The sequence below is a fragment of the Micrasema longulum genome, unplaced genomic scaffold (assembly GCF_059751315.1).
Source record: "Micrasema longulum isolate JH-2025_06_02 unplaced genomic scaffold, ASM5975131v1 h1tg000519l, whole genome shotgun sequence".
In the NCBI taxonomy this organism is placed as follows: domain Eukaryota; kingdom Metazoa; phylum Arthropoda; class Insecta; order Trichoptera; family Brachycentridae; genus Micrasema; species Micrasema longulum.
In genome coordinates this window covers 104,040-128,775 of record NW_028277716.1, presented here as the reverse complement: position 1 = coordinate 128,775, position 24,736 = coordinate 104,040, and the positions used below count along the sequence as shown (strand labels likewise).

The 24,736-nt window shown below is 32.4% G+C and overlaps 1 protein-coding gene across 1 annotated transcript in view; it reads left to right on the top strand.

Moving 5' to 3' along the window:
• The window catches only part of LOC148280880 (progestin and adipoQ receptor family member 4), a 106,912-nt gene that overhangs the window by 24,495 nt on the left and 57,681 nt on the right, over nucleotides 1–24,736 (top strand). Inside the window, exon 2 of the mRNA XM_088227639.1 lies at nucleotides 11,613–11,834. Coding sequence (XP_088083765.1) covers nucleotides 11,613–11,834 — 222 coding nt within the window. The remainder of the gene's footprint in view (nucleotides 1–11,612; nucleotides 11,835–24,736) is intronic.

The window sequence follows — 24,736 nt, the reverse complement described above, 5'->3', positions numbered from 1 at the left end:
CTCCTGATGTCCATATTTCTTCCTCTAAATAATGATAGTTTTTCGGATGCTTCGGCGTTATTTTAGTTGATGAAAATCTTAAACAAGACATTATTAACTAGGTAAAAATTAGAGAATTAGACCAGATCTTGGGGTAGTAATTATTTTTTATTTTTTTGCCCTAGCTTTAATTTTCTTTAGTTGTATTTTGTTCAATTGTATCTGTATACATTATAAAGAAATTTACGTGCCGTTATCAAATGGACTCAATAAGTTTGTTAGTTAATAAATAAATTTTATTGTATGGCAAAGTGTCTCAGAAATGTACGAAAAATATTTTGATAATAATAAACACAACAAACGATGTTACAAGCTCACTCGGGTTAACCAATGAAAGAGTGTTTATTTATTTATAAACGGACTTATACAGTCCATTCCAACAATGGTAAACCCATTTCATTATACTAAACACAGGTATAAATTAAATAAAACACAAGTAAATAAAATTAAAGCTTGGACCAAAAAAATATAATTTCTACCTCAAAACAAGATCTGGTCTATCTTAGTGATTTTTCAAATCTATAAAAACTTACACCAAAAAAGTCCAGATCTTGTCTCGAGTTTACAATGCGACATAATCGGGACATTGTTGCAGATTGTGTTGTGGTGTTGTGATAGATATCCGGGAAGCCAACTCTCCAATCAGCAGAACTCTCCGACAAGAACTTGCGACATCACACACGGAGTCATTTCAAGATTACAACACTGAAAAAAATCATTGCGCTGATAATACGACACATACAATTTTTCTTATTTTGGCTTAGGTTGATAGTCTATTAACAAATAAAATTTAAACAAAAAACTGAATTTCTTTATTGTCAAACGCAGAATAACGAACAGTTTTTCATTTTCCTTAGCACTTCCTTATTTGCATAAAAGGTTTCTCGGGAAAAATTCATCAACGAAAAAAAAACGTCCTTCCATTATTCACGGAGCCAACCACTTGACGTTCAGATCCCCGGTATAGAATCGTAGAGCTATTGTAATACAAGCTTGGTTATATGGCGGTGTGAAGTAAGAAGTGTGACCCACTTTATTGGAGTGGATGTTGAAGCCCCTCGCCTGCACCATCCCTTGCTACCCTTTGACGGAGCTAATACTTAGTAAATTATTGCTATTTTTTTATTTATTTAATTAGCACGCTAAGAATTTAACAAAAACAAACAAACAAACAAACAAACCATCACGCCGTTCACCCGTACGGGTAGGCAGAAAAGACAGAACGCCATATCACTCTGTCTTTGAATACGTACCTCGCTTCATCTACATTTATACATTGTCTCAAGCACGCGCGCTGATTATTCTGCCTTTGACATGTCCATCTTCAAATGTTTGTCGGATTTGGTTATGTCATATCTTCTCGGTCTTCAACTTTGCTTCATATAATGACCACACCGATGATTAATCGTCAAATGATGTATACAACCTTTTATAAGATGGATTAAAACGAATACGGTTTGGTCAATTCACCCTTATTAAGGGTTTTTGGTAATGCTTAATAAGGTCACAATAATGTTCTAAATGAAAATCATTATATTTGATTTCACGTGTTTAAATGTATTTAACGTTTAATTATCAGTGTGGCCATATATGAAGCGAACCATAAACACACGCGAAAAATAAAAATCCCCAAATTAACCACTCTCTAGGAGTTACAGAAAATTCAGAACACCACCCATGTCGGATCCGAGACCTCTTGCATGGTTGGCAAACGCGCTGACCCAACTGCTTTTTCTTTGCTTTAACTTAAATATATTATTTTATTTTATTTTTCTTCTTCTTGCGGTTCCTCATCAGGTTCCCCCGACATTGACGATTACTACAGCGGAAGCATCTCGGTCCTGTCCTACTCTTATATTCCGCAGCCAGGACGACTGCTTATTAGATGTACTAGCCGTAATGATTCCCGGGAAAATATGACCAGAATGGTTTCCCGTTCTCTGGTGGATTTTTCTGTCGGAGTTACCTTCCCTTAGCTGGTTGGTTCTGGTTTAGAGGCGCCAGAAACTCGCCTTTCATCCTCTTGTTATCTGCTGTGATCACACCGTTATGAGTGTGATCCCATCGCCCAGGGTTCGCAATGTGGACGGTAACGAGTTGGACTAGTCAGTAGTGTTGCCGATGAAATGCAACTGAGCGTTCGCAGCATTTTATAGAATCGAACCCTCCAGCAAGATGTGACTTACTTGCGACCCTGCTGACAGTTCGAACCCCGAAGTTAATTAGATTTATAAGCCAAAACGGAATGTCAAGTAGACGAAAGTGGGCATTTCCGGCACGTCCTTCTGTTTTCCGTTCAAACGAAGGAATAAAGAAGAAAACAAATAAAGCGAATACGTTTTTTACTTATTTGTTGTAAAATAATGAAGGAAAACATATTATTTAATAATTTATTGAAATTTTAGTTTTGTTATGCCATCTTGAGTTCTCTTCATTTCGTAAAAAATGGCCACAACTTACGTTAAGGTGATTTCAAACGAAAATATGAAACCAATTATTCATAGATGGCGCTTTTATCATTTTTTGTTGAAAAATGCCATTTATACGTTTATTTTCAATGAAAATTTTACAAAATTTAATTTGCGGAAACTTTACACTATATTTATTGTAATGAATACCATAACAATATAATTTGGCAAGTTTTCACAAAATGGTGTACAAAACCAAAAATACCAAAAATAAGATAAATATTTTTTGAAAAAAATCTTTCTTGTATGGTATTTGTTACAATTAATATAGTGTAAAGTTTCTGCAACCCAAGTTTTTTTTTATTTCCATTGAAAATAAACGTAAAAATAGTATTTTTCAATAAAAAATTATAAAAGTGCCATCTATGAATAATTAGTTTCATATTTTCGTTTAGTATCGCCTTAACACCCAATAGCAAGAATTTGAAACACGTTTTCGCATTCATTAAAATTAGTCAGTACACCCAGCGATTGCTGCTGCTATTTTTAATGGATTATCAATATTCGACGCTAATGCTAATTGCTCCTTTGCTACACACTTCGCTTTACAATAAGCCCCCCTGCCCGCCCCCGCCCAGTCGCGCGTTCGAAAGTTTGACAACAAACGACTGCCTTCCTGAAATAGACTTTAGAAATTGTCAAGTGCGAGATTTTTCACGGGAAAATTCTATCTCCCTTTTGATCGATAGCAGGCACAATAAGGCAAGATCTAGGCCGACTGCGAGGCCGTTCAAATGGGCCTTTTTGTTCAAGGCAAAGTTGGAAGAAAGGGTTTTAAAAACTCTTTTCGAAGTAATCAAGGAGATGACAGCAATAAGTAATTATCACTCGAAGCGTTAGTGAAGATTTCACGAAATCCAGTTGACGGGTTTGATGAAACTTTGATTATATAATTCCATTTAAAATCGGAGAGATGAGACGAAAATGATGTATTTATTTTATTTTCGTGTACTTTTTATTCTTGAAATTGTATTTTTTTAAATATATATTTGGACCCCTGTATTTAGTAGCCTTACGTGTCATGTACAAGGCTAATGTACTCGGAAAAAATCGTTTTTGTTTGTCTTGGAAATGGGATGTTCGATCACTGATTTTGGTTTATTACCTTTATGAGTCCAATCACCATTGTTGCAAAGTTTAAGAACAATGGCGCGTGATAACTACTTTTAAATACAGTGTGGATATCTGTTAAGGATATTCCATCTTTCCTCCATTCCGCTTCAAGATTATGGCGTTGTAAACTGAAAAATGGGCACTGACATAACAGATGTTCAATACTCAGTGGAGAAATATCATCGCATGGACAATAGTCATCATTCCTTCATTTAAACCTATATAGGTGACTTCTCATAGCTCCGTGTCCGTTAAAAATTTGGGTCGTTTCGAAAGTACTTTGGTGATGATGACGGAAGTTTGCTGCATCAGCCAGCGTTGGGAAAAACATTTTAAAGATTTTACTTGTAGAAGAAGCGCGGTAATGATCCTCCCAACGCTGCTGCGTATTTTGTTTTATACAGCGTTTAGCAAAGCTAAGGAGAAATTCTGAGAAGAAAATCTTTTTGAAATAATTTTCAAATGTTGTTGTGAACTATTTCAAAAATATACTCTGTACTCGGTCAAAACAAAATGCTGGTTATTCAAACTTCTTGTATAATGCCAGTACCTACTCTTATATGATGATGTAAAGTAAAATATAATAAAAATGTAAAGGAAGAAGAAAACAATATTTAAAAGAAAAATTCGGGAGTTAGATTTCATCACAAAATAATCGTTATGAAAAAAAACTTGTGTTCGAAAAGAAAGTTAAAATTATTTTGATTTTTTTTTTTCATATTGAAATCAGTATGTTTTAATAACTAATTGAGTGGGTTACTATTTATGATAAGATCAACAAAACCAGTGGCCAAATGAATATTTCTTTTAGTTTCAATATACACCCTTAACTTGTACTTATATATAGAGTCAATGTTAAATATTTCTTGTCTACAAAAACGTAGAACTAATATTGATTCCATATATATGTTCGGCATACTAATAGTATAATCGATGTTCCATCATTACTAGGTCAAGTTAAATTCCATATTCCGATTCGTAGGTTGAGAAACAATGAAGTACTGTTCATCGATCAACATAGAACAAACGTGACAAATGAAATATGTATTTTATTACGGATTGCACAAAAAAAAAATCTGCCCTGAATTATTGAAATTCGGGCCGTACAGAAAGTTTGCGAACAAATCAATTGACAAATATAAATTAAATTTATTTCTGAACTTCGACTATAGTGATTACCAGCCAAACTTTGCTTTCCATAGTAATTATTTTACCCTTTCATAACTGAATTAAATCCTGTGGATATGAAAAATATTATTTATTCAATTTATATGATTTAATAGCTTTTACCTACGGCTTCACTCGCGCAGAATTTGGGAGAAATTAGTCAGGTAATTAATTAGTTTTGTCGTTTGGCAAAAATTATGTTACGAAGGATATATTTTTTCGAGATAGAAAATACCTTGCGTTAATTGCCGGTCCTCTAACTATCGATATGAAAGAAAACGACGATCCGTTAGTCGATAGCGAGGTCACATCGTTATTCTGTTGACAAATCCAAAATTCTAATACAAAACTGAAACAAAAATCAAATCAAACTAAACAAAGATGAAGAATTCAATTATTATGAAAACAAAACGTTGTTATTATAGTAGGGCCAATTTAATAGGTCACATTTGACACTTCATCAAAGTTCAACAACATAAACCTTGTAAGAGCGGTAGTAAAATATTATTTATTTTTTCAAATTTAGAACTGCACAATTGCTTAATTTTTTTCAATTACGATTACATATTTATTGTAATAATGACAAAAGAAGGTAATTTTATGATTTACTTTCACTAATAAACCATTTTAAACATAATAAACTTTTTCTGTTCTAAACGTCGCCGTCGTTACAATGTTGCATCAGTGAACCCTTTTTCTTTTTAAACACTAGGGATGTTACCCAGAAAAATCGAATGTTGATAGTTTTGTTAAATTACATTGTACATATCTTATTTTGTTCCTTAAATTTAAGATAGAAAATAATAATGGGACAGGGATTCGACTTATGATTTTGAAAATAAAATTACAGTACCTATAAATACTTTTTCATAGCAACTGAATTCAATTGATATATATTATGTTTGAAGTCCGAATCGATTCATTCATTTTAATCGATGTTTTTTATAGTGTTACACAATTTTTATTATTTTACAAGAACGCTTAATTTGTTTATTTTTTGTTTAAATTCTATGACATCGTGAATAATATTCTGTGTTTACTATATTAGTTTTATATCATCCGTCGATGGGAGGAGTGCTCTCCCGAAACTGTAGTAGTGTTCCTGTAAAAAAAAAATATGTAACACTTATAACAAAGTTTATAAATAAGTGTTACGAAGTGAATGCCGATTCAATTAACAATATTTATTTATTTTATTTATTCATTTTGTTCATTAACGCCCAAAAGGCATTTACAAAAAATAAAAATAAAAAACATGCTAACATACTAAATAATACAGAATATACAGAAAAAATATGTGAAATTAGTTAGAAATGATATAATAAAAAGTTTTACAAAGTAAAAAAAAAAAATAATAAAAACAAAGGTATGCAAGAAAAAACAGTGAGCATATAAACAAAAAATGCAAAAATATAAGCTTATGAAATAAATTAATGAAATAAATATTAAAGAATACAGACACCTTTCCGCCTACTTATTTTCCAACATTTTTATTAATTATTGGTGTTTTATAATTTTTTTCATTGTACTTTTTTCCAATTCGGGATGAAAAATGACTATTAAAAATACTATTTTACTTCTTATCTCTCCGGCTATCTCTATGAAAAAATTATGACAGTCGGTCGCTCCGTTGAAACGCGAAGGAAGCACAAACGAACAAACGTACTATCTCATTTATTAACATATTACAACAGAGATGAAGAACATTTAAGATAAGATAATATACAAGTCTAGGCATCTACCGGGCTTGTGACCTGTCAATTTAAGGCACAAAACAATTACGATAACCACTCGAGTTATTCGCAACATTTAAAGTATTGTGATTATTATTCTTCAATTTTTAATTACTTACGATATATTTTCAAATTTATATTTATGGTATGTTATGTTATGTTATTATCGGTATGTTTTCCAATTTATATTTTTGTTTAATTTCTTTATTACTAATATTATATTTTATAATGTGTATTTATGCTTCAATTTTTATTATTATCGTTATGTTTTCCAATTTAACATGATAATTTTAACATTTAAAGTATTGTGATTATTATTCTTCAATTTTTAATTACTAACGATATGTTTTCAAATTTATATTTATGCTCAACAAATTTTCTTTGGGTTAACTAATGAGCTGAGGTAATGATCCTTAAGATAAAAACAACATTATTTAATTTACTTACATATAACTTTGAATTATCTATTTTTACCTCTGTTCTGTATAAATACATTTAACTCTTTAATAAAGATACCAGTCTCGAAGATGTCGCAAAAGCGATGAAACCGGTCACTGGATATTCCAAATTTGTGGATTAAAGTATCACTCGTGTTTTATTTATATAATAAAAAACGATCTTTATATTGTTAATTTTTGTATAAATTTGAATGAATAAAAAAATAAATAAAAAGAAAACATAGCCATATTACTTATTCTACAATGTTTTGAGTACGTACAAATGTTTTTAAACAAGCTGGAATTCATTTTTAAAAAGGATATATAGAAATCTAGGCATTTACAGTTCTTACGACCTATCATTGGTTGGTTTCCGTTTCAGTGCTGCAGAGCAGAGTTTATTTGTTTTTTTTAAAATTCATATCACAATTTCTTACCCACTAAGGCCACTTTACACACTGTGTAACATTAACCATTCTTCCTGTGTTTAAACAGCCACATTTTCTCAAAACTTTTGTGAAGTAAAAGAGCTGAAACCTTCATCATGCAAATGCGATTCACCCGGCTGAACCAATTAACATTTAAATGAAAAATAAAGTTAAAAAAAACATATTAAACATAAAACATGTGTATTTCATTGCTATGTAATTATCCTTTATTTTTTTAATACTCTGTTTTACCTCTTTTGTACATTGTAAAAATTAAAAAAAATAGTACGTGGAATATATGCGCATATTCATATAATTTTGTCTCATTTTACGCCACTAACAATAGACAGACGATTGACATGGATAAGTCATATTAATAATTAAAGTGGTGGCATTATCGAGTCTTTTTTTCAAAACCAAAAACTTTTTTCAAGAACGGAAAAAGTTCTAATGTTTGTTGAAGTCCATATAAAAACTAAAATATGTTATTTGCAACTACTATGGGGAACAGGAAATCAAAATGACATAAGCAAACTCCAAAGACAGCAATATATTATTTTTAAGTTAGTATACGAGTACCTAACAACCACTAAAGAAAGCTTTAAACAAACTAATCAATTAAATGTAAATTAACTCTTTTAACTAGAATCCTTAAAATTTATTCATAAATTAGCCACTTATTTAATAGTAGACGAAACTTGAAAAAAATGAAATAAACATGGACACAATAATATTGGAACAATTTCATGGACAATCAACGGGCAAAGGAATTTTGAGTATTATGCTATTAAAATCTATAACCTACTTCCACTGTTTATTAAAACAATTAAAAATGAGAAAATGTTTATAAAGGCTAAAAAAAAATGTATAGTGGAGCTGGGTAGAAGTAAAATGGACTGTCTCATTTGCCTAAACCAATATTGAATCAACTACTCCACAAATGTATGGTTTATGTTATGTTTTTGTTTATTTATTTTACATTTTATAAGATTAAAAGTAAAGGTGTACATTATTGATTCATTAAAAATATTATACATGGCCCTAGTAAGAAGCCAGTTTGAATATGAGTCCTCAGTTTGGTCTCCTCATTATGTTATCCATATAAACAGTATGGAGAAGGTCCAACATAAGTTTTTAAGATTTATACATTTTAAATTAAACATTCCAATTGAAGAGCTTAACTATAAATGTGTAATGAAGCAGTTAAAATTAATATGTATTAATGATAGAAGGGAAATTTCAGATTTAGTGCGGCTTTTCAAGTTTTTAAATAATGTTCTTAACAGTCCCGAACTTTTAAATTGTGTGAATTTTTATGTGAGACAGCGTAGAACGAGACAAAATACTTGCTGTTGATTTCCATAGTTTAAACTATGCCAAATACTCACCTATTCCACTGTTCCCCATGTTAGCAAACAAACATGGAAACTTAGATTATTTAAATTTATGCTTATACCAATTAAAATCATTACTTTTTAATCACTTCTTTTCTAAATTATAAAAATGTACTAAGTGTTATACTTGTTTTACTGTTTATGCTATGATACATCGCCTTTCTTACTTCAACACTTTTTTTATTTAAACCCTTTATTTATTGTTAATTTGTTGCATACCTTTGTTATAATTTCTTATTTAATTTTTCTCTATTATTTCCTTATTTTCTACTGATTTTACTTTAAATATCTATATCTTTTCTTCTGTGTGCATTGTTTTGTTTTATTATAATTGTTTTTCAATATTATTTTTTACTTTGTCAAAGGCGCAAGCCGTCGAAATAAATAAAATATAAAATTAAATACGTAGTGTTTAAAACTTTCTGAACGTTTTTTGAAGTATCTCTGTATATTTCTTCTTTGATTATTCTCAAATGTAATTTTTAAAAAAAAAAGTATAATGTTAAGTCCCCTCGGCACGGGTAACCCCAGTGAGGTCACATTATTTTATTGTTAATCTTTGTTAATAATGGAAAAAAAAAGAATAAATTAAATCAAATAAAACCAAGGACGAAAATTAGACAATAAACTATCAGACGAAACTAACCAAAAAACTCAGACAACCTTTACAAAAGATGTTAAAAATATTATCATTCACGATAGAAAATGAATTTACGGAGAAAAAAAAAAAATTTTGTTAAATGAATGTAATCCGTTATAAATAAATAAATTTTACAAAAAACATAAAAAAATATGGCACTGAGCTGAGATAAAAATTATTATTTTGTGGTTTGAATAAAATTTCAAGCATGTCGTACTACGTAATGTAAAATAATTTGTTTTGTCCCAATGAAATGTAACAACACAAAAATCAAGTGAACTAAAAAAAGTGTGTTTGGCTTTGGTTTTATATTTTTAGACCCCCTCTATCTCCCCTTCACTCGTATTATTTTTGTATTGTCGTCCGAAAAATAATTTCAGGACTTCACAGCATGTTAACAACAAATTTATATGAAGCTTAAACACAAAAGTAACTAAGCAATGGAAATGGCGGGTATTAAATATACATATATATTTTACAGGCCTGGGACTATAAAGACAATTTATTTAGGTAATAAAGAAAAGTAATCGAGTTTTCTTTAGTGGATACACCCAGAACGTAATGGGGTAGTTAAATTTTCAGTATTCGGATAAGAATATAGGATAAGAGATTTATTACAAACTCTTGAAAATGTGAAGCTTTAACACAAATCTTTATTTCGCTCATTTAGCTGTTTTTTGCTCTTTCTTGTTAAATGCTGGAAAAGTAAACAAAGGTTTTTATCAACAACGTTTTTAGTATGCCCACATGTTTGTAGACAAACGGGATTCTATTTAATGAGTTATTATAATGCTACTGAATTAACTAAACTAAACTAAAATAAAATAATACTAAAAGTAATATATAAAATGGTCGAACTTATCATGCAAGTAAATAGACTTATCATGTGATGTTAGTATTAATAGACTGGAAAGGGTCCAAAAAAAATCTTTGAACAGGTCGACTACCGGTTAAACTTTAATTTCTCTAACTATGCTAAAATTATGCAGTACCATAGAATAAACTCTTTTCAAAATCAAAAAATACAATTGATTCCCCTACTAATAGAAAGATTTTCATTCCGTGTGCCACCTAGACCGACAAGACAAAATCGTTTGTTTTACACAGAAAACGCGTCAACGAACCATTGAAAACAATCGACAATACCCAGAATATGCGACCAATATAACAATAGATTTACCAAGGCTGATATTTTTTATGACAATGTAATTTAGGTCAAAAATCATAGACATATTGAGAGAAGCAGATATTTAATTAATTGTATTATTATATACATTCTTTTCATTTGTTATATTTAACATAATTTGAATAATTGCCTTAAGTGTAAATATTTTTTTTATGTGTGCATGGGTGTCCTAAACTAATATACAATAAAATCGACCATATATTTTGTACAAACTCTTTGTATACCCAATAAAATATGTATATTATAAATAAATTTACATCTTAATAACTCCCTATATAGTGAAATCCAGCCTCTCTACAAACATTTCGAAATACTCAATACAAATGTTTTCAGGCGTTGGCGTTGCCTAGTCGGTGAAATAATTTAGCCAGATGGAGAGTCAACAGATGGAAGAGTTGAGGCAATGTGATTGTTTAAACATAAGCATTGTGAATGTTACGGTGTGTAAAGTGACCGCTTTAAAATATTATTATTTTAGTTTCGTTTGTTCCAGCATTTTTGAATAAACGTTAAAATATTCCAATATTTTGAGTTTATCCAAATGTTTGGCGACAAACACAGTGCGTAAAGTGGATTTTTAAACTTGCCAATGACAGGTCATAAGCCCTTTAAATACCTAGATTTCTATTTTCCTTTTTTAAAAATGTTTATCCTTCCCGTTGCGAAAAATTTTAACAGATTTCCGGTTTTGGGGGAGGCCATGTTTTTCGACGTTTTGCGTGTTTGGGGTACAAATTATAATAGTACGGAAGAGAACATTTCAAAGACGGAACGATGATCTGTCATTGACTGGTTTAAGTGACAACTTTACACACTGTGTAACATTTATATTTCTTCAATTATTTCATCTATAGATTTTAGTAAATATTACACATCCACATAAAAAACATATAAAAATATTTTTTTTATATTTAGAATTAGAAAAATTGGGCAGTAAAGGTGAAAATGGACTGAATAAGTCCGTAAATAAATAAATAAATAATGTTTTTTTTTCTTTCTATCTATAGGGCTTCCCATCATCTACATAGTCGCCGTGGTGCCTAAGCTGCTGCCGTGGGAGGCGGGCGCCGGCTCGCCCTTCCTGGCGTGGTGTCACCTGGCCGGGGCGCTGGCCCCCTGGTGCGGCAGCTTCCTCTACCACCTGTTCATGAACACGAGCCGCGGGGCGGAGGCTTATAAGCGGCTCCTGCAAATCGACATGCTCGGAATATGGGTCAGCCAGAGCTTTGGTAAGTCTGCATCGTAACGTTACTATATTGTTGTGATATCTCTGTTGTTAGGGATGTCCTTTACTGTGATATAAAAAAATGTATTGGGTTTTAACATACGTTGTCTTCGTTTGTTTACCAATTTAAAAATGAGCAGCAAAAGTAAAACAACACGGTAAAGGCCATACGCCAGATCTTGTTTCGAGTTTACAATACGACACAATCGGGACATTGGTGCATGCAAGCATTATATGTATCTTCTTGTCGGTCTCGTGGTGTAATGGTCAGCGCGTTTGCCCACCATGCAAGAAGTTTTGGGTTCGATTCCCGATGTGGTTGATATGAAACATTTATTCAAAAGGGAGTTTGTACACTAGAATATTTTATAGTCCCTAGACAGGTACCTGAAGCGTAAGACTGATCATCATACCTTTATGTTACAAAAATGATCAAAATACGCTGCAATCGGTCTACCGATGCAGTGCCCTATGCACCATTAGCTGCGGAAAGGGAATTATGATGATTTGTATTTTGAAATATTATCACGGTTTTATAAAATTTAATCGAAAAAAAAAATTCAATGTAAAAATATGTTTTTACTTCCTCGGTTTGAATTATTATTTTTAAAAAATAAGATTAAAACGAAAATATTTAAGACTTTCAATGCAATCAAATAATATTTATGCAGCCTAACGATCGTTGCACAGTCGTTAATCTACAATTGAATATACTCACCTAGTTGAATACCTCTTGATCGCAATGAATTAATGAAGCGATCGCTTCTGAAGTGCAGTGGAATCTAGGATCCATAAATACTCCCCAAGTTAACTTCCGCTGGCTTCAGCCAATTAAGGCTAACCTAGTTCGAAGCCTTACCGAATACTTACGACGGACAATCCGACGTTGGACCAAGGCCAAACTACCTACATAGTACAACCTACTAAAATATATAGATACCTAGTCGAAAACGTGCGGTGAAGTTTTCGATTAAAGAAACAGTCACTTGATACTGGGTACATACACTCTTATTCTTATTCTTAGAGGTGAGGGTCAGTGCTATGCAAGCTCTTGACGACACTGCGATCTGTGAAGATCTATTGTGACGAGTCCCGTAAGTAGTTCTCGCCCTCCCAGGTCTATAAAGAGCCTGGTTCCTGTCTGGAAGGCGAGAGTTTACATTTTGCTCAATATCCCCCTCCAAACTCAGGTCTACAAAGAGCCTGGCTACTGTCTGGAAGGCGAGAGTTTACATTTTACTAAATCTCTCCCTCTAAGCCCTGGTCTATAAAGAGCCTGGATACTGTCTGGAAGGCGAGAGTTTACATTTTACTAAATCTCCCCCTCCAAGCCCAGGTCTACAAAGTGCCTGGCTACTGTCTAGAAGGCGAGAGTTTACATTTTGCTCAATATCCCCCTCCAAACTCAGGTCTACAAAAAGCCTGGCTACTGTCTGGAAGGCGAGAGTTTACATTTTACTAAATCTCCCCCTCCAAGCCCAGGTCTACAAAGAGCCTGGATACTGTCTGGAAGGCGAGAGTTTACACTTTGCTAAACCTCCCTCTCCAAACCCAGGTCTATGAAGAGCCTAGCTACTGTCTGGAAGGCGAGAGTTTACAATTTGCTTTTGATCCGTAAAGTATCGGGCTTTTAGGTAAGGGGTGACCACTTTAACATCCTCAGGTTTAACCAGTGGTCCCCCGAGGATCAGGCTCCTTTTATGTAAGGCACATTCACATAGAATATGTACGGGTATTCCCTCATCTGCACTGTAGAACTTACATGTAGAAGTTTTGGAAAGGTTCATTCTAGCGAGGTGTTTGTTCAATATGCAGTGCCCTGGGCGGGCTCCCAATGGAATGGTATCTATTGCCGGTCTTCCGACTCTCACCATGCAAAAAAATGACCATCCGTTATTCTGTAAGGAAAAATCATTTTTTCACTGAGCATTTTCCCAAAGGGAGTGATTATTTTTTTCGAGATAAAAAATAGTTAATTTAACTTCTCAGCTCTCCAACTACTCCTATGATAAGAATCAAATCGATTGGTCGCTCCGTTGCGACGTGAAGGAAACACAAACAAACACACTTTCGCATTTATAATATTAGTATGGATGGATATGAATTAAATCTTATTTCATAAGTAAAAGAGTTTTTTTCAAATTTACCAGAAAAATGTTTTTGGAATAAGGTTCCTGTTGATTTAATACTACCTACTTTTAATGTTGCCTTCATTCTTAATCTTCGTATTTATTCAATATTATTACAGTCCTGAGTGGAGTTTTCTCTAAAACGTTTTGTTATTCCGGAACTTTGGTGCTGTTTTCTTTAGACTGAAAGTTAGTACAACTGCTAACTCGTTTTAGCCACTCATTCTTAGTTTTTGGAAGGTGGTTTTGCTTCAGTTTTATAAAAATAAGATATTTACTTTCCTCCGATTTTTGGTTTTCTTTGAGTGTCGAACATAATATTGCTGTGCGTACTTAATATTTATTTATTTATAGACTTAAATGCTTATCATTTTTTTTATTTCAAAAATATTTACATAATAGTCTTAAATTAAAGTCCTGCTGAGTTGTATACGTACAGCTCGTAAGCACGTTCTTATAAATTGCTTCGATTATTCATACTTAACCTACATTTATAATAATTTTACTTGAAAAACATTTCATATTATACCATATTTTATTACATTATCAATAATTTAAAAAATCTTTTTTCGATTATTCATAATTAAAGCTTACGCCTCAATCCTGTATTTAACTCAGTATTTTTAATTTAAATTTATTTCACCAGGGAGGGAAAACATTTTTGAGAAGGGAATATGAAAGTCTAGACATTTACAGGGCTTATGGCCTGTTATTGGCTGGTTTAAGTGGCCACTTTACACACTGTGTAACATTCGCCATTCTGCCTTTGTTTAAACTTTAGATTAGACTTTAAATTAGATTTCCATATTCTCTTCTCAAAAGTGTTTTGTTATTACCGTAAGTCAATTTCGAAGTTCCTCGTTTCCAATTATGATCTATTTCCAGGGCTTATGACCTGTCATTGGCTAGTTTAATTGGCCACTTTACACACTGTGTAACATTCACCATTCTGCCCATGTTTGAACATCCACATTTCCTCAACTCTTCCATCTGTTAAAGTTTGTGAAGTAAAAGAGCTGAAACCTATATCACGTGGGTGAGATGCATCCGGCTGAACCAAATCACCTACTAGGCATCGCCTGAAAACAATCCAGCCAATCTGCAAGCATTTGGACATACTCAAACATTGTTTCAGTATTTTTAATATTGTTTGGTAACATGTTAAATATTTTAGGTATACTGTATTGCAGTGTCCTTTTGCCTTATTTATTGCAGTATCTAGGAACAGCTAGCTCTAGTACAGCCATACTAGTAAACCTGGTGTTGTAATCGTGTACCAACTTGTGTTTTTATTCGGAGTGCGACGCATGCTGACAAATTAAGTTTCACTAGAGTAGAGCCCTAACTGATTTACAGATTTATACATCAATGATATTGAAATATTGTGTCTCTGGCGGTATACATCTTTATGGCTAGACAATGAAGACGTTTTAAGACGCATGAGAAATAGTCAATATAATTAAGAACAGAAAGCCAGAGCACTTTGGACATTTTATGCGGAGTGAGACGTACGAAATTGTCCGCATCCTATTACGAGAAAATGTTGAAGGAAAACGCAGCAATTAAACTAAGGGGTTTTGTGGGTCATAACACTCAGTGGGTTTTGTGGGTCATAACACCTCGCCAAAATTTAACAAGCGTTCAATGAACGTAAAATTAAAATGAATAAATTACCTAATGCGCAAATTCAGAATCTTTTTATAACAGTTTTATATTATTTATTGTGCACTCGACTCGACCTTTAGTCATTTTTTAATATTTTTTTCATTATTATACTTTTTTTGTTTGTTTATTTTTCCATACATATATTTACATAGAATTTTAATTACAAAAATACATTTATTATATAAATAAAACACGAGTGATACTCTCATCCACAAATTTGGAAGATGTCGCGAAAGCGATGAAACCGGTCACTGGATATTCCAAATTTGTGGATTAAAGTATCACTCGTATTTTATTTATATAACAAATTACAATGAACTTCCATCAAGAATTTTCACTTACAAACTTAAATATTTTACAAAAATACCCTTTAAAATAATACATCTTAAAAATAAGCTATTACATAAATTGGAAAAATTGCCCACAAAGACTTCAGCGTCTGAGCGTGGGCCATTCATTTTTTAATTATTAATAAGTTTGTAGCATATAAATATGGTATGACATGACCACGAAAAAAAAAGAAAAGAAAGGGAAAAGAAACGAAAAACAAAATTGACATATGCTGATATTACGAAAACAGGATTTATTTGCAGTATGCATTTTATTTTTAATTTTAATTTTGTTTTTTTTTTAAGGTTATCTGTTAATGTTAAAAAATAATCGGGTATTTAATATACTTCTAAACATCATCATTCTCCTTTCGCACCTAATAGTGCATAAAATGCAGTGTCCTATGAACTATTAAGTACGGAGAGAGAATAATGATGGTGAATCTCTGATTGAAATGAAGCCCTATAATTCAGTGCGAGAAGGTGACGGCCATATTTTTTTCATTAAAAACAAATCTGATCCTTTTTCATACACTTTGCTGCAAAATTGTTTTAATATGAAGTATTTAGGGCAGCACTTTGGAATATAGATGTTCTTTTTTATTAAATTTCACCTGGCGATTTATTACACCGAGACCAGGTAATATTTTTCATTACGTTTTTACCAAACTTTGTTATGAAATTGTATAAATTTCTATGTAAGTAAAGTAACCCTATTAATAACATAGTCATTGAAACTAATATCTGGCACACATCCCCACTAGAGCAGATATCGAATTCTTTAGTTAGGGGGTCATATAATAGATTGCCTTGGCGTTCAACCCTAAATACAAATGTGTGCCAACATCCCTGTATTCGGCACATACGGAAACAAAAGGATGCATTACGCTAGCGCGAAGTTCTCCGCAACTCGGATGGCAAAAATATGTCAGTATGTATTGGGCGTTAACATGAATTGTGTCATTTTTTTCCAAATGAGGAGAACAAGGTGATTAAAAATTACCCTAATTAAAAATAATCATTATAATTTAATCGAACTGTACCTACCTCAGAGTAATAATGCGTAACCTAGAGAGGGGCCCAAACGTAGGAAAACCATTCTATGACTATTGGGTATTAAGTTAGCTACAGTTCGCAGCAAAACAATGGGCCGTACTCAGGTCGAGAATTGCCAAATGGATATTAATTTGCATTGTAAATACTTTTAAATGTGTACCTGTGTATTTATTATTGCAGGGTTATTCAAATTTATTTTACTATAATTCGCCTATATTTATTTTATAAAACTGAAAATACATGTGTGTGTCTATTTTTTTATTTATTTATTCATTTTATTTACAATATACTTATGTTACATTTATTGAGTCGTAAATCTCAATTCCATGGAACCAAAGTCCTGCGTTGAGTTTGTTTGTTTGTCCGTCACATATCCGAAATGGCGAGTTGTAGCGGCCTGAAATTTGGACACGTCATTTTAGATGCGATTTCAAGGTGAACGTTGCTATTTTCGAGGATAATCTGAATCGACCTCTACTCAATAAAAACTCAAACTTTATGTGGATGCCTAGTGCGGCCCCGACATATTGCCCGTAATCAACTGTCATTATCAACAATAAACATACTTTAATTGACAAATTTATTTCCCAAATCGAAATAAAATAGTATCTGAAATAAATATGTTGATATAAGGAAAGTTTTTAATCAACATAATATACGTGTCGGGACAATAAATGCCAAAAATCAATGTTAATCAAGCGAAAATATTCGGAATTAATTACCTGTGAAAACTGACTCCTTTAACACCTTTGACGCTCCTACTGCTGCAACCAAACATACTGCAATTCACCATAGTCGATTTTTATTTATTATAACGTAAATATCCAAGTTATTTACAAACAAAGCCAAGCACAGCTACAAAAGCATCCGATCGAACCGTTATGTTTATGTTGTCAAATAAAACAAAATGGCCACCATTTGATTGCTTACCAACAAACCAACATCGCTTGATTTCTATGAATTATAGTGATAGGGCGTCTTTCTAGGTTACGCATTATTACTCTGAGGTACCTACCTAATATTTTATTTGTTTTGTACAATTTAATATTGTTATTATTTTATTTTGTTTGAAAGAAGAAAGGAGGAAGGGCTGATCTGGGGTTACTTTGTATGGATCCTCCGGCGAAAGGATTAAGTCCGTGTAAACAAAAAACATTTTCTTTATTTTTTTTATTATTTCATTATTATTGTTTTATTTTATTTATTTTTTATGTGTGGAATGATGCGGAGGGGCTTTTTAAAGGTACATTTTTTGTCTTCGTTTTTTGACATTGTATTTAGTAATTTATGGAAAACTATAGTTAGCCTATAATTTTGGTTTTTTGTTATAATGGCTGTTGTTTTCTTTTAATAAATAAAAAAATAAAATAAAAAATACAACAAATTGGTCAATAATTTAAAGGTTTCACACCGTACACTGCGCAAATATCGCGAGCACCATTGGCAGCGTTATTCGTTCGATTAAACTCGAACAGAAGAACGGGTCGAAAATGACCACTTTCGTCTTATCATAATTCCTTTTCCGCACCCAATGGTGCATAGAGCACTGCATTAAAACACAAATCGTAGCGTATCTTGATCATTTTTGTTACATGCAGGTAAGGTGATCAGTCCTACGCTTGAGGTACCAGTCCTGGGACTATGAAATATTCTGGTGTGAAATGCATACCTCAAAGTTCGATTATCTCAGAATATGTTCTTGAGAGATATCTCACTATTGCTTTGGGCTAGCGATGTGGTCAAATTTTTCAGACCAAAAACATATCTAATGGACGTATTCTGAAGTCGTTTAAGTTTATTGGGAAGTTGCATGGAAACATCAGCGTAATCTGAAGAGGGTGTGACCTATTTCAAGATATTTAAAAAAAAAATAATCATGCCATGCCTCGTCTGGTTAGTAAAGTCATCATGTGCTTTTTTATGTTGATTTTAAGTTTTATAAGACATATAACGTATCCTATTAATATATCTTATTAAATCTTCAAATAAATACAGCTGAAATCTTTTTCTCCGGAAGAAACTTGGCTGGCGTTAAGTCTATTGAGCCGTGAATGGAACTTTTTGTGTTCTGTCTGACCCAATTTCAAAGAAAGGCGCTCACCGAGACACAAAATAAAAAAGAATGTTACTGAAATTACAAATTATCTTTCTCAATCTTTTAAATTTATTTACTTTAGCTACGAGCAAACAGACATAAGATTGATTTTGTTTCACGTTATTTTAATTTTTGGCTGAATTATTTCACCTACTTGGCAACGCTTATAAACATTTTTCAATTTGTCGTCTTCTTTTTATACCACGGCCGGTATTAAAAAATTGAAAATTTACAAGTTTAATTTTATCTACAAAGTAAAATTAAGTTTTCTGTATGAAAAACAGAACAAGCATACATTTTTTTTCTAAACATGTTCAATTACAGGTAACCGACGCAGGTACTTTAAATTTTCATACAAATATTATGTACAATATTTGAGTTTGTCCAAATGTTCATAGACAAAAGACTGGATTTCACTCCCTCGGGGGTCATTATGATCAACAAATTACAACAGGGATGGAGAATACCTTAAATAAGGGAATATGGAAGTCAAGGCATTTACAAGGCTTATGACCTGTCATTGGCTGGTTTAAGTGGCCACTTTACACACTGTGTAACATTCACTATTTTGCCTATGTTTGAACATCCATATTTCTGCAATTCTTCCATCTGTTGATTTTAGTGAAGTTAAAGAGCTGAAACCTTTATTGTTGTGAAGAGATTTATCTGACTGAATTATTTCACATACCAGGCAACGCCTTAAAACAATTTTTCAATTTTTAAACTTCTTCTTGGACCAGTTGGTTTCATTACAATATTTGAGTTTGTCCAAACATCCACATTTCCTCAACTCTTCCATCTGTTGACCTTTTAATAAATCTCTGTTGCAATAAATTTAAATATTAATTACTCTCTAGGAAGGAAATCCAGCCAGTCTGCAAGCATTTGTACATACTCAAACATTGTTGTCTCTTTTTTCATTCTATTTATTAGTTTTCGTTCTTCATATTAATTATAAATATGTACGCGTATATATGTACGTATGTGCTTTTGTGTATGCATATTTGTTAATATGTGTATGTGTTTGTGTATATATATATATTTATAGATACTCTATACTATACTTTACTATACTTTACTTTACTCTATACGATACTTTATAGATACTATAGTATATATATGGATGTGTGTGTATGTATATGAATGTATGTTGTATGTGTACATTTCTATTCATTTTAATTTCATTTTTCATTGTTTTATATTTACCCATTTACAAATAGTCCCAAAATTGAAATATTTAGGTAAATCATAAGAACGCGTATAGTATAAAAATGAAAAATATTTTTTTTAAGCGTTGCCTAGTATGTATGTTAAATTATTCAGTCAGATGAATCTCACCCTCATCCACAAATGTTTCAGCGCTTTAGCTTCACAAAAATCAACAGATAGGATGTTTAAACATAGGCACAATGGTGAATATTACACAGTATGTAAAGTGACCGCTTAACGAGCTAAAGAAAAAATGACGAGCCTTTCATATTTTCTTCTCTAAAATGTTCTCCGTCTCTGTTATAATAACGTAATAATACAAACCAAAATGGATACAACGTCATTGAAACAATAAACATCATCCCTCCTCTCGGTACCTACACGTGGACACCAACCATCTTCCAGGAATAAGCAAACAGCCTGTTAGCCACACGTGCGACAATAACTACCCAAAATCAACGAAAGCTGCCCTTCGGATATTTTCATTTGTTTTGTTATCCATAGTGTTAAAACGGTGCTTTATCTGTTTACTTTTTAGCATGAACTCTTGACAAATTTACTATTGTGCTCAATGTTTATATTTGTGAATTTCATTCGAACGTACGCTTTTTAGCTGCAAGACGATTAGTAATCTAGCTTCAATAGGTAAATGTTATCAATTATCAAATCTCCACATTTTCGAATTTAGAACTCCAACCGTCCAATGGGCGTTAGATTTCTTACTATCCATGCGCTCTATAGCTGCAAGACGTACTGTAATCTAGCTCCTGTATATCATAATTGGAGACGAGGAACTAGAATCCCAACCGCCCATGCGCTCTGTAGCTGGATTACGTGCTGGGCTATTTATTTATTGTACAGAAGCCCCCTTGGGGTGGTTTTTACAAAAATAGCGCTTTATAAATTATCCAAATATAATAATATTAATAATAATCACATTCACATTTTTTTTTTGCACCACAACAGGCCAGGAGGCCTAATTACAGTGGTGAATTACATCACAGAGCACCCAGGCTTGAGAAAAATCACATTTTTAATTTTTGTGTTCTCACCGGGAATCGAACCCGGAACCTTCCGTCCGTGAGTCAAGCGTCTTGACCACTACACCACGGAGGCCGCCAATAATGTTAATCATAGCTCCTTAGACGGCTACGTCCAGCCCTTGTCTACAAACGTTAAGATAAACTCAAAATATTGCAAGTAATAAATGAACATTTTTCCTTCACTTACTGTCGCGGGGTTGTTGTGAGGGTAAAAGTAAGTGTGACGTATTAAACTACAACCGGATACTGAATCTCACGACACCGGAAACGTGATAGGAAATTTTCGCTGACACTATTCTTCAACTTACAGCTTAACGTAACGTGATTCACTTATTGCCTGCAGGAATATCACGTTCGGGAAAATACTCACACAATACCTTATACATTTTAAAATAAAACAATTTGCAGAAATAATATATAAGAAAAATGATAAACGCGCAGTTTGTTTGTAATTTAATATTGTATTTTATTTAATTTTATTTAGAGGAAACGTGGTCTGACTTGTCTTCATACAAACGTATTTCGGTTTTTTTCCCTGGATTATGGCACTAAAGCAATAATTTTGCTGTGGGTTCGAAGACGAGCATCTTGTTTAAGCTTGAACATGGGATCCAAATTCGAGCAGCTATAGTGACTGTTGAGTATCTTGTATGTCTCTGTCAGGTCACCCCTTTCTCGCCGTTCCTGCAGCGTTGTGAGACCTAGAGTTTTCAGTCTCTTTACATATGGAAGCCGTGTTAGGGTCGGCGACAACTTTGCAGCTCGTCTTCAGACTCTTTTCAACAAGTTGATATCCTTAGCAAACTAGAGATTCCATCTTTGAAACCCGTATTCGAGAGTAGGACTGATATAGGTTTTGTGCATTTTTATTAGCATATTCGGTGTTATATTTTAGAAGGCTTTTTTTATCGAGTAGATAATTGAATTGGATTTTTTTGTTATGTTTAATATGTGACATTTCCATTTTAAATATTTTTTTATTGTTATTTTGAGGTCTTTGTGTTGTTTCACAGCTTTTAAATCTACACCATTTAGACCAGAGGTTCCCAAACTTTTTTGTGTCGTAGACCCCTTGCCATGTTTTACGGTTTCTAGTAGACCCCTTACTTACCTGATATTGATTTTTCATAAATTTCTAACTGTAGTGAAGTTCAGTGTTAAAAACTTAAAATTAAAACAAATATTAAGTTTTATACATTTATTAATTGAATTTAAATTAAACCTACTCAAAATAATATTTTGTATCTGTTATATAAAATAAACGTAACATAAAATAAACTAGGCAATAAGTAAATGTTTTTAGTGGGAAGGATAAACCTGGTGCTTTAATAATAAATTATTAACATTTGGCGTCAATTTTGTCTGGTTTAATCTTTAATCTCCTCGGCCAATGATGTCCAGTATGCTTCTTTTTTTCGTTAGGAGATTGGTAACAGCGCTGAACCACTAGGTATGACGATGGAAAGGAAATTAAAAAGTTGCTCGCTATATTCCATAATACAGGATAAGTAACGGGTATGTTTTTTTGCAGCCAGAAGTACAGAAGTACTATCAGTGTATGTTGAGATCCATTTTCGTGGACCCCCATTTTCATTTCATGGACCCCCAATTTTTTTTTTCGTTGACGTTGTCATAGACCCTTGCAGGTTGTCATAGACCCCTGGGGGTCGATATAGACCACTTTGAGAATCACTGGTTTAGACTATATATATAAGTTTGGGATTTTTCAATCCGATGCGATGTGAAGAACTGTAGATTTGTTGCATCTCTTGATCCATCATGAATACGGTCCAGGCCTGGCTGTAGTTGAGTTGAGTGAGTGAGTGGGTTTGCATATAGTGGTGTATCATCTGCAACTAAAGTATTTAATATTTATTTATTTTTTTACATAACAAACAATAAAAGCAATAATTAGGAATAAAAATAATGTGACCTCCAATAATAATAAACCCATTTTTGGAATATAATGCAAGAATCGTCTTACGTTCATGTATCAAAAATGGTTTGTGTAGCAATGCAGTGCTTTCTAAATTATTATTTGAGAAATCGGAATGATAATGTTAATTAGTTCAATGGTCAATTATGAAAATATGTGCTTAGATATAGTTTCAATTAATCCTACTTCATTGTAGCTTACAAAACATTTTCTCTTCAAATAATTTTTAAAAATATTTTCTGAAGCACCCTTCTCCACCCTTTTTAAACAATCAACAGAATGAAGTCTAAATATTATATGTCAATAAGGGTAGCGCGGGTCACCTGTAAAATACTAATATTACGAGCTTGGGGTGGAGAGGAATCGAGATTGTAAGGGCTGAATATTGAAATATAAAGGGTTTTTCCAAACAGGGAAATATCACGTACTACGAATACCGATAAAATTAATTATATAAATCGGATTTAGAATAATTAATTGCATTTTCAAAATCAATAAAGATGTTATTGTGGAAAAATATTTTCATATTTAATTTTCAAAAAGAAAAAAAAAATTGTCACTAGAAAAACGCGACATGTTTGGCATTGATAGTTGTGACGTCAAGATTCGTGGCGATGTTTTAATTTTTTTTAATGGTTTGGAACAAAGTTGAAAATGAACATGCATCGTGACGTATTAGGGGCGTGGCCATTGCAATTATCGTTTTTGCGGGAATTCAAAATAACAATTTTAAAAATATTTTTATTCTCTATTGGACAGTATTTCACACACCCTTATTTCTTTAAAAAAAATAATTAAATCCTGGTGTTTTTGTATTATGGACTGTATTTAATAATTTGGTTTTTATCCAGAAGAAGAAAATATTTATAAATGCATTAATTTATACTCGATACCCGATACAGCCTATCAACTGCCATTTATACAGACTTCACCAAACTCGTTACGGAACTTAAAAATATTCTAAAAATATAGGGGATACATGCATTTAGTGTGCCTTGACCCATTCACCCCTGTGACTTTTCCAATGTAGGCCGCTCCGAAAATAAACATTTTTCTCTTTTTCCTATTTTATAAAAGACAGCACATACTAAAATATTTAATTACTTCATACTTTATTTATTCTTACTTTTGATATGAGACATTCATATCCTCTTTCCCACCTGCTGACATGCCTCTAAAATACGGGTTAGCGGGTTATATTTGGACATGCCCTGCTCCCTGAAAAAATTATTTTATTTTATTTTATCTATGATTTTTACACCTATTACATAAACAAATATGTAGAAATATACAAACAATACAAGAGCTAATTAAAAAAATTCACTGAAAATCTAATAATACATATATATAAGCGTAATTTTATGTGTGTGAGTTTTTTTGTGAATTAATGAGGGAGAGTGTGCATATGCGTGTGTGAATGAATGAGGGAGAGGGTGCGTAAGTA